The sequence below is a fragment of the Herpailurus yagouaroundi genome, unplaced genomic scaffold (genome assembly GCF_014898765.1).
Source record: "Herpailurus yagouaroundi ecotype Mexico unplaced genomic scaffold, PumYag 63111, whole genome shotgun sequence".
Classification (NCBI taxonomy): Eukaryota; Metazoa; Chordata; class Mammalia; order Carnivora; family Felidae; genus Herpailurus; species Herpailurus yagouaroundi.
The window spans coordinates 1-10,375 of NW_024416744.1; the positions used below are offsets into that span (position 1 = coordinate 1).

The 10,375-nt window shown below is 60.2% G+C and overlaps 1 protein-coding gene across 2 annotated transcripts; it reads left to right on the top strand.

Moving 5' to 3' along the window:
* Window positions 1-250: 250 nt before the first annotated feature.
* Window positions 251-10,205, top strand: LOC121024301 (scavenger receptor cysteine-rich domain-containing protein SCART1-like). Of its 2 annotated transcripts, XM_040466553.1 has the most exons (12): window positions 251-1,417; window positions 2,337-2,645; window positions 3,031-3,336; window positions 3,451-3,768; window positions 3,837-4,151; window positions 7,097-7,411; window positions 7,558-7,623; window positions 7,699-8,013; window positions 8,271-8,318; window positions 8,825-8,962; window positions 9,356-9,538; window positions 10,009-10,205. In XM_040466553.1, exons 1-12 carry the CDS (start codon window positions 1,024-1,026, stop codon window positions 10,077-10,079), a joined length of 2,778 nt encoding a protein of 925 aa, XP_040322487.1. In that variant the 5' UTR covers window positions 251-1,023; the 3' UTR covers window positions 10,080-10,205. The 2 variants fall into 2 exon arrangements, with proteins under 2 accessions (XP_040322487.1, XP_040322488.1); XM_040466554.1 differs by lacking the exon at window positions 10,009-10,205 and having other exon boundaries at window positions 8,825-8,966; window positions 9,356-9,515.
* The last annotated feature ends 170 nt before the right edge of the window (window positions 10,206-10,375 follow it).

A 10,375-nucleotide genomic window follows, 5' to 3' on the forward strand; every position in this document is an offset into this window, starting at 1 on the left:
GGGGAGGAGGAGGAGGAGATGGGCGGGTCTGGGGGGAGGAGGAGGAGGTGGGTAGGCCTGGGGGAGGGGCAGAGAGAGGGTCTGGTGCAGGGGGAGGAGGAGCGCGGGTCTGGGGGAGGAAGGGAGGAGGAGGAGGTGGGTAGGCCTGGGGGGGAGGGGGAGGGGGAGGAAGCTGGTGGGTCTGGGGGAGGAGGGGGAGGAGGAGGAGGTGGGCGGGCCTGGGGGAGGGGTGGAGGGAGGGTCTGGCGGCTCTGTGGTGGAGGTGGGGGGCTCCTCCCAGGGCACCGGACCATGCTGACCTGTCTGGGTTCCAGTCTCTCATGACTCGGTCACTCCTGTAAGGGGCCCTTCGTCTTTCACCCAACAGATGCTTATTCGCAAGGCTCTATTCTAGGTGCTTGGCCATATGCAGCTGTGAATAAACCAGACAAAAGTCCTGCTGCATGGAGCCTGTACTGTCCCGGGAGAAACAGTGAACAACTAAGTAAAACAGTAATGCGGGAACGTGGAGATGCAGAAAACAGATGGGGGGGGGGGGGGCCCAGAGACACCTTGTCTTCTAGATGCCTGAGGGCCTGACACCCCTGTCCCTGCCCCACCCCCACCCCCCACCGTAGGTATTTAACATTAGGTATCTCAACATGATTTCAAAAGTGACCAGGAGGCAAATGCTTTCCCTGTGAGGTCTGTCGTGAGGGTCTTCTGCTGTCTCTGGGCACTTATGTGACAGGGAGCTCCTGAGGCCCCCTTACAGCATCCTGTCTCTGAAGCTGACCCATGACATGGTTTATGGGCCCAGGATGAAGGGAAAATGCAGGGATCCTCGTTCAACAACAAGATTTTCAAGACAATGACGGCAGAATGTTAAACGAGGCATAGATCCCTCTGAGCGAGGGGTCCTCTGTGACCTCCCACCCAGAAAGGGCCCTCTCAGCCAGCGATGACCCTCTTGAAGGAGGAGGGTTGGTCTCAGGCTGTAACCCAGGCCCAGGGCGGAGGCCCAGGTAGGGGCTGCTTGCCCAGATGGCAACGTCTGGTCGCTGGGGCAGGCCATGGGTTCCAAGGGACCACGGGGCCCGCGGAGTCCGCGCCTTCGGTAATGTGGGCCTGTGCTTCCCAGATGGCACTTTTCGGGAGATCCGGCTGGTAAAGGGCCGCAGCCCCTGCTCCGGACTCCCCGAGATCAGGAATGTGAACGGGGTGGATCGCCTCTGTGGCCTCCATGAAGAGGAGGCCACGGTGTTCTGCCGGGAGCTGGGGTGTGGGCCTGCACTTCAGGCTCCCCGCCAGGATGCGGGCGTCGTTGGGAAGTATATGACGTGCCGGGGCACCGAGCCGACCATCCGGAACTGTAGACTCAACAACCGCCTGCGCAGGGGCTGTGACTTCCAGCACGATGCCGAGGTGGTCTGCTCAGGTGAGGCCCGCTGGGCACAGCCAGGCTCTGGGGGGGGGGGGGGCGGTGCAGACCCTTGGGGGACGCTCTGTCCTCACATCTCACAGTGTGTCCCCGTCTTGATGCCTGTGCAGCCTGCTGTTCCAGAGGGACTAAGAGCGGGCTGGGCAGGCGAGGGAAGGCAGGGAGGAAGGCACTGTGCTGGGAAGATCCGATGCTCTCTAGCTCAGGGTTGTTGCAGACAGAGGCCTAGAAGAGAGGGCACAGGAAGTGCTGGTGGATGGTTCGCCGGTGGGTGTGTGGTGGGCTCAGGTCTGTGCCTACGTCCCAGCAGAGGTGTGCTGGCTCAGAAACCCGGGCCTGGGGGTGGGGGTGGGGGTGGGGGTGGGGGTGGGGGTGGGCGTGGGGTCCTGTCTGTCCTGCAGCATCTGTGCTCTGATTATTGTGTGTCCAGTAGGAGTCAAGGTGGCTGGTGGTCACCCCCTCCCAGTCCTGTCTCAAAGGGGCAAGCGAATTGACCCTCAGATTCTGGCTGTGTTCTGGGAATTAGGGCAGGCTAACGTGAGACGGACAGGCCAGCCTCCTTGGTGCCCCTAAGAAGGCAGCGTTCTGTGGCCGGAGAGGTGCCTTGACCTGGCCTCCAAGACTATACAGGACCTTGATGCCACTGCCTTGGGCAGGCAGAGGCTATGTCACACATGTGGGCACCTGTAGGAGGTGACTCTGACCTCTGACCTCAGGGAAGTGACCAGGGACCCCTTCTCTGTTCTGGGTGCAAGGTGTATGGGTCTTTGGCTATCAGTTTCTGCCCAGGACTTGCAGACCCACTGCCTGGTCCCGGATGGTCTACCCTGGCCAGAGTCTCCTATGGTCCAGGGAGGTGGCTGAACTGCTCACCTGAGAACACTTATCCCTAACTGAGAGTTTGTGTCTCCCCCAGGACACATGGAAGCCCGGCTGGAGGGCGGTGAGCACCCCTGTGCTGGGCGTCTGGAAGTGAGGCGCGGCCTGACCTGGGGCACCGTCTGTGATGCTGACCTGGACCGGGCGACGGCCCATGTGGTGTGCCGGGAGCTGCAGTGTGGTTCTGCTGTGTCCACTCCTGGGGGCGCCCACTTTGGCCAGGGCTCTGGGCTCGTGTGGACAGAGGCCTTCCGTTGTGCAGGCAATGAGTCTCTGCTGTTCCACTGCCCTCGGGGGCCTGGGCGCCAGTGTGGGCACCACCAGGACGCCGGGCTCAGGTGCTCAGGTGAGGCTGGGAGGGTGGGATCTGAGGCTCAGCCTTGCCCCCTTCCCTGCCAGCCTCCCTCAATGACTCCGCCTGGGGGCTCTAAGCTAGGCTCGTGAAGGCCCCTCTGGCCAGTTGGGGGTGTGCGTGTCCTTGGCTAGGAAGTGTTGTTTCTGGGGGTTGAGGGGGGAGGGAAGAGAGGACTGTGTTCCCCGCTAAGGCTGTACCACAGACTGTAGGCCCATCTGCAGAGAGGCATGATCTGGATGCGGGGGGCTGAGGTGGGTAGGGGGCTGGGGAGGCAAGGGCCTGGCTCTGTGGTCACCACACTGGGTGCAACCGGAAGAAACTGCCCCAAGCTGGGTCTGCGGGTGAGGGAGGCGCTGACCCCTAGCCCCCTCTTTAGAGTTCCAGCTGGTTAACGGCAGCAGCAGCTGTGAGGGACGCGTGGAGCTCCAGGTGCAGGGGGCCTGGGCACCCCTCTGTGCTGCCCACTGGGACTTAGCGGATGCCACCGTCCTCTGCCACCAGCTCAACTGTGGCAGCGCGGTGGCCACACCCCGAGGAGGCCACTTTGGGGTCGGGGACGCTCCCATCTGGCCTGATGTGTTTCACTGTGTGGGGACGGAGCCCTACTTATGGAATTGCCCGGTAACCACCCTGGGGGCCCGGGCCTGTGCCCCGGGAAACGCAGCCACCGCCGTCTGCTCAGGTGGGTGCTGGAGGCTGGGAGTGGGAGGGGTCCTGCGGGGAGGAGTAGTCCTCTCCCCTTTGCAGGCGCAGGGCCCCTCCCCCGACACCCTGTCTCGTCCGCCGGTCTCCCCAGGTCTCCCCCACGCCCTGAGGCTGAGGGACGGACAGAGCCGCTGCGATGGCCGCGTGGAGGTCTCCCTGGACGGGGTGTGGGGCCGCGTCCTGGACGACGCGTGGGACCTGCGTGGCGCCCGCGTGGTGTGCAGGCAGCTGGGGTGCGGACAGGCCGACCGGGCGTACGACGCTCCGGCGCCTGGGCGCGGGGCGCTCCCCGTGGGGCTGAGCCGCGCGCTGTGTCTGGGCACTGAGACCCGCCTGACCCAGTGCAACGTGTCCGCGTCCCCGCTGGTGCCCGCGGGGGCCTCGCGGGACGCGGGCGTCGTGTGTTCGGGTGAGTGAGGCCCGGGCCGCCCGCCCCTCGGCCCCTGGGCCCGCCGCCCTGACGCGGTGTCTCCGCAGGGAGCCGGCGGGTGCGACTGGCCGCGGGGCCCCACCGCTGCGCGGGGCGCGTGGAGGTGCTGCACGGGGGCGACTGGGGCACCGTGTGTGACGACGGCTGGGACCTGCGGGACGCCCAGGTGGTGTGCCGGCAGCTGGGCTGCGGCCGCGCCCTCCGCGCCCTGGGCGCCGCGCCCTTCGGTGCCGGGGCGGGGCGCATCTGGATGGCCGAGCTGGGCTGCAGGGGCCACGAGTCTGCGCTGTGGCGGTGCCCGTCAGGGGGCCGGGGCCCGCGGGACTGCGGGCACAAGGAGGACGCCGGCGTCGTCTGCTCAGGTCGGTGAGGGTAGTTGGGGCGGCTGGGTATCGAGCGGTGCACTGTCTTTGTGCGCCCAGGCCTTCCGTGGCCTTCCACGGGACTTCCGCGGGGCTTCCCTGGGCCTTCCACAGACCCCACTGACCCCTTCCCGAATGGGGCCCCCACCGTGTACTGCACCGTCCTCTTGCTGCCACGCTGCTGCGGGCCGGGCCGGGCACAGCCGGGTCTCTCCCCGCTGCTCACAGGCTGGTCTCACATTTGTGCGGGAGGGTTCTCCCCCCAGCTCCTGGCCCGTGTTTCTGTGAGCTGCAGGAAAGGTGGTGTTTGGAGTGTCTTTGCTTTTCAGCTTGTGCATATCTGAGGTTCCTTACGTTGGTCTTGTCTGGGTGTGACCATTCTTGAGGGACGGGGTTCTGCGGTCACTGGGGAACCTGGGAGGGGTGTGTACAGGGCAGCCTCCCGGGGCGTCTTCAGGCTCTTCTCCAGGGGTGGGGTGAGCATTCGGGTGTGGTTTCTTCTCCGTGATTTCGGCCGTTCCCTCAACTGTGTCTCAGATGATTGCATTCATTTCAACCGTCCTGTTTCTTTTCAAGTAACACTTGGGCTCATCATTTTCCCTCTTCCCCACCCTTTTTATTCATTATCTTTTGGGGAGTCTGCTCTTCCTCATGAATTCTGGGAGAATTTCCAGGTACTGTGCACATCACTGATTGGCTTAGCGTCTACACCGGGCCTCCGTGCCCCGATGCACATTCCAAGCGGCCTTTGTGACTGCAGTTCGCCTCTGCCTTGTCTCATGGGCTCCCTCAGGCTGCTGGTCACTTGCCGACTGACAGGACTCTGCTGCTGGGGGCTGGCTGTGGGCAGGGGTGGGGGACGCTCTGTTTCTGTCACAATTCAACATGGAAGCAGTGTTCCCCAATCGAGAGCGGAAGCAGACGAGGTGCATGGGAAGCCCAGGCCTGGAAGGAGCGAGGGTCGCTCTTACGCCATGTGGTCAGTCGGCTGAAGTCCCAGGGCAGCCCAGAGTTGGGGGGTGGGGACACAGACTCCTTTCTAGGGCTGTGGGTACAGGCAGCAGACCTTTGTGGCCATGTTGGTAATCTGTCATGGATGTACTTCCTTCAAGTGTTTTTGTTTTTTAAAGGTTATTTACATTTTAATTGGTTATGACTCTGTCACATGCAATTCATATCTTACTGTCTCCATTTATCCTGTGGAGGTATTTTTGACGTATCAGACATTCAAAACATAATTTTAAAGGGCTATCAAATACTTTATTATTGGTGATAGTATAGTCTCCTTGCTTCGTCACGCTGTTGTGGAGATTACTCTGCTTGAGGGCTTGGGCCCTGACCAGCCGGGGCTGCTGCTGTCTCCAAACATAAAACTCTGCACTCGTTACTTTTTTTTTTGGCTTTTATTTTTATTTTTTATTGTTTAAAATTCGCATCCAATTAGTTAGCATCGAGTGCAACAATGATTTCCGGAGCAGATTCCTTACTGCCCCTTACCCATGTAGCCCATCCCCCTCCCACAACCTCTCCCGTAACCCTCAGTTTGTTCTCCATATTTATGAGTCTCTTACGTTTTGTCCCCCTCCCTGTTTTTATATTATTTTTGTTTCCCTTCCCTTACGTTCATCGGTTTTGTCTCTTAAAGTCCTCATATGAGTGAAGTCATATGATTTTTGTCTTTCTCTGACTAATTTCACTTAGCATAACACCCTCCGGTTCCACCCACGTAGTTGCAAATGGCAAGATTTCATTCTTTTTGATTGCCGAGGAATACTCCATTGTATATATATATACCACAGCTTTTTAAAAAAAATGCTTATTTAGTTTTGAGACAGAGACAGAGTGTGAACAGGGGAGGGGCAGAGAGAGAGGGAGACACAGAATCTGAAACAGGCTCCAGTCTCTGAGCTGTCAGCACAGAGCCCGATGCGGGGCTCGAACCCACGAGCCGTGAGATCATGACCTGAGCTGAAGTTGGACGCTTAACCGACTGAGCCACCCAGGCACCCCTAAACCACATCTTCTTTATCTGTTCATCCATCGATGGACATTTGGGCTCTTTCCATACTTTGGCTATTGTTGATAGCACTGCTACAAACATGGGGGTACCTGTGTCCCTTCAAACAGCACACCTGTATCCCGTGGATAAATGCCTAGTTAGCGCAATTGCTGGGTGGTAGCGTAGTTCTATTTTTAGTTTTTTGAGGAACCTCCATACTGTTTTCCAGAGTGGCTGCACCAGCTTGCATTGCCACCAACAATGCAAAAGAGGTCCTCTCTCTTCGCGTCCTCGCCAACATCTGTTGTTGCCTGAGTTGTTAACGTGAGCCATTCTGACAGGTGTGAGGTGGTATCTCATTGTGGTTTTGATTTGCATTTCCCTGATGACGAGTGATGTTGAACATTTTTTCATGTGTCAGTTGGCCATCTGGATGTCTTCTTTGGAGAAGTGTCTATTCATGTCTTTTGCCCACTTCTTCACTGGATTACTTGTTTTTTGGGTGTTGAGTTTGATAAGTTCTTTATAGATTTTGGGTACTAACCCTTTATCCGATATGTCATTTGCAAATATCTTCTCCCGTCTGTCAGTTGCCTTTTAGTTTTGCTGATTTTTAAAAAAACTTTTTATAATCACTGCTAAATTGATCATCTTGTGCAAAAGATTATTCTTTTTTGAATGATTTCCAAGGGTGGATTTCTGGGCAATCAGGTGACACCTGCTAAGATGTTACAGCTGGCAGTTAAATCTGATCACCTGAGATTAACCGCTACCTGCATCCTTGGGGTGGGAGGTTGCCACGGGGACACATGACTGATTTAAGGTTCTTGCTGGGGGCTCACTGGGTTCGATGCCCCTGAGCAGCATTGATCTTAGTGCTGGGACCCTCTCATTTTGGGGTCATCCTTTGGAGATTTCTCCTGGCCCGACTGCTTTTGTCTTCCAGGGTCAGTGGCCCTGAGGCTGCGAGGTGGCACCCACCAGTGTGCTGGGTGGCTAGATGTGTTCTACAATGGGACGTGGGGCGCCGTGTGCAGTAATGCCCTGAAAGACATCTCCTTGTCCATCATCTGCAAGCAGCTGGGCTGTGGGGAGCAGGGCTGGCTAGAGAACATGCCTGTCCACACTGGCGTGGGCACCTCCTGGCTGGACAACATCGAGTGTCGCCAGCTGAGAAACTCCACACTGTGGCAATGCCCCTCGGCACCATGGCACCCACGCTCCTGTGCCCACGGAGAGGAGGCTTGGGTCACCTGTGCAGGTGGGTCTCTGGCGATTTCTGACAAGTCACCTGCAAGGCTGCCATTGATCTGTGACTTAGGGCCTGGAGGTCACTCAGGCTCCACACACTTCATTCTGAAGCTTTCAGGGCGTTTACAGAGGGATGGTCGCTGTTTAATCCCGTAGGATTGTCAGAGAAAATGACGCAGGATTCTGGGGAGACCAACTGCTCATCCGCCCACAGCTGCCCAGGTACCCTTCTGTCCGCCTCCCTGTGCACTCTTCACCTCGGTCCTGCCCTGCAGTGACCACAGCCCCCTCTTCCAGGGGAGGGCATGCTGCGTGTGCGTGGAGGCAAGGACAGCTGCTCGGGCCGCGTGGAGCTCTGGCACGCTGGCTCCTGGGGCACCGTGTGTGACGATTCCTGGGACCTGGCAGACGCGGAGGTGGTATGCCGCCAGCTGGGCTGTGGCCCAGCTGTGGGTGCCCTTGCCGGGGCCGCCTTTGGCCCAGGCTCAGGGCCCGTGTGGCTGGACGAGGTGGGGTGCCGGGGCAGCGAGGCGTCTCTGTGGAACTGCCCCTCAGAGCCGTGGGGACTCGGAGACTGTGGGCACAAGGAGGACGCGGGCGTGCACTGCTCCCGTGAGTGGGGAGGGGAGGGAGCACAGGTGGGTGGGAGGGTTTGCCCGGGGCTGGGGAGGGGGCCTCCCCACCCAGAACATGGCCCTGAGGCCGTCCCTGTGCTGGGTCCTTCTGGCTGCCTCTGCGGCTGTCCCATGCCATGCTGGGATCAGGCTGAGTGGGGCTGGGACACTTCCTGAGGGTCTGGGTGGAGGGTCTGGGCTGCCCAGGGCTGTGGCTGCCTCTCTTCCTGGGAGTCCCTCCCATTTCTCCTGCAGGTGACAGGGGGACCACGGTTCGGCCACCAGCACCGGGATGGGCATCAGGTAGGTGTGCTCTCCCTCAGGGCTCAGGTCACGCCCTCTTGTCTGGCCCCGACCCAGAGGGGCCCTGCCGTGGGCTCTGCACAGAGGGGCAGTCTCCGGTGGGTGCCAGGGCTGCAGCCAGCCACTCTTTAGGCTGATCAGGCCAGGGTCAGGAGGGTCAGGAGGGTCAGGACCGCCCACTCTGTCCTCCTGTGCTAGCCTGGGCAGAGCACCATGGGGAGGGACAGTAGGCCCAGCCACTTCCCAGCCACTTCTCCGGGGTCTTTCTTTTACCCACTGGGGGCATTTGACCCTGGAACACTTTGGTCTCCCCCCTCCCTCCTGACCCTGGCCTTGTGACTTCAGCCCTGTGACCTCTGGGCCATCTCTGGGGGAGGAGCACCAGGGCCATCTCCTTTGGGTGCCCTCCCCCTCCCCGAAAGGTTCAGGTGGCCCAGGCCCAAGGTCACAATACCCCAGGCAGCACAGACACACAGGGGAGACCCCGCCTCTCACTGTCCTCACAGGCGCCCCCCTCACCCCTCCAACTGCCCTCAAGGCTGGGAACCTGCCCATGACCTTTTGCCTTGTCCTGGGCACCCTCCTGGTCATCGTCTCCCTGGTCCTGGGGGTGCAGTGGTTCCGTGGAAGGAGAGTCTGCCAGGGTAGGTGGGTGTGGCCGGGGCGGGTGACACAGGACTGTGGGGGAGGGAGGTTGGGGGCATACTTGGAGACCCCAGCCCATCACAGGCCCTTTCTGCCAGGTCCCACCTGGAACCCTGCTGCATGGCAACTTCTCAGTGACACTCATGGGCCCAGGAGTGGTTGGGGTCAGGGGACCCTGGGCCCTGCTCTGCTTCTGAGGGGTGCCCGGGTGTGAGGACAAGGCCCCAGGGGTATCCCGATTCCCCATGTCATCTGTGTAGTAGGGCCAACTGCCCCGGCTGTCTGGGACGTGGCTCTGGGTGGGCACGCGTGAGACACCCCACGGGGCCAGCAGCGGGTGGGCCCAGACTGTGAGAGCGCCTGTCCTAGAAGCTGTGGCGTGCCCTTTGCAGGTTCCAGAATGTTGGGGAGTCTGCCCTCGGAGGGTGTTTATGAGGACATCGGAGTTGTTCCCACGGGGGAGAAAGATGAGGGGCCCAGAGTGTCCCTGAACCTGGCCCTGGAGGAGGAGTATGATGACGCTGGGGAACCAGAACAGGGCCCTGAGGAGGAGGACGCGCCCCTGAACCCCGCCGGTGTGCACCTCTGCGCCTTGGCGCCTGCGCTGCTGTTCCTGCTGTACTCTTACGCCCAGGGCTCTGCTCTGGCCAGCGCCTACATTTAAAGACCCTGAGAGCCACCTCTCCACGAGTCCGTGACCCTCACTGCCGTGTCCAGGCTTGGACATTAGGGGATTCAGCTGTCCCTTCAAAGTTGCTCCTTAGACTGGAATCTTCTCGTGGGTGGACGTGGAGTCCAGGGAGGATCCTGGAGTTTTACTTGGGTTTCTTTTTGTGGCTGCCCACAGGGTCCTTCTAGCACCTTGTCTCAGTCGGCTGCAGGGGGCCTGAGCAGAAAGGGTGGGAGGGTGGCCCCGGCTCATGCCGTCCTGTTCTTGTCTGACGTTCCGGCTTCAGGGTGCAGTGACACAGCAGGGCCCAGAGACCGTGGGGGCTCTGAGGGGTTTCCAGGGGGGCCCAACGCGCATCTCTCTCCTTCAACACAGGTGGGGTTCCTTGCAGCCTGGGCCCCCAAGCCCCTGCTGAGACAGAGGATGCGGCGTGCCCTAGGATCTGACGACAGTGTGCTGGCCCTGGGACGTCAGTCAGCGAGACCAGAGCGGGGAGAGAACCCGGGCCCCGGGGTCTTTCATTATCTTCATTTCTAAGAGAGATGTCATTAAACTCCCTTTGAAGTTCCTCATTCACCCATTAATTCATCTCAGAAGCATTCCTCAGGCCCCACCACAGCCCGGGTTGTGTTTCCTCCCCGCTTCCCCCTGGTCAGATGCGGGCCGAGTGTGTCCGACTTCCTCACTGCACGCGCTGGGGTGGGCACGCACTGGGGTGGGGTAGCCAGTGAACCAGCTCCTT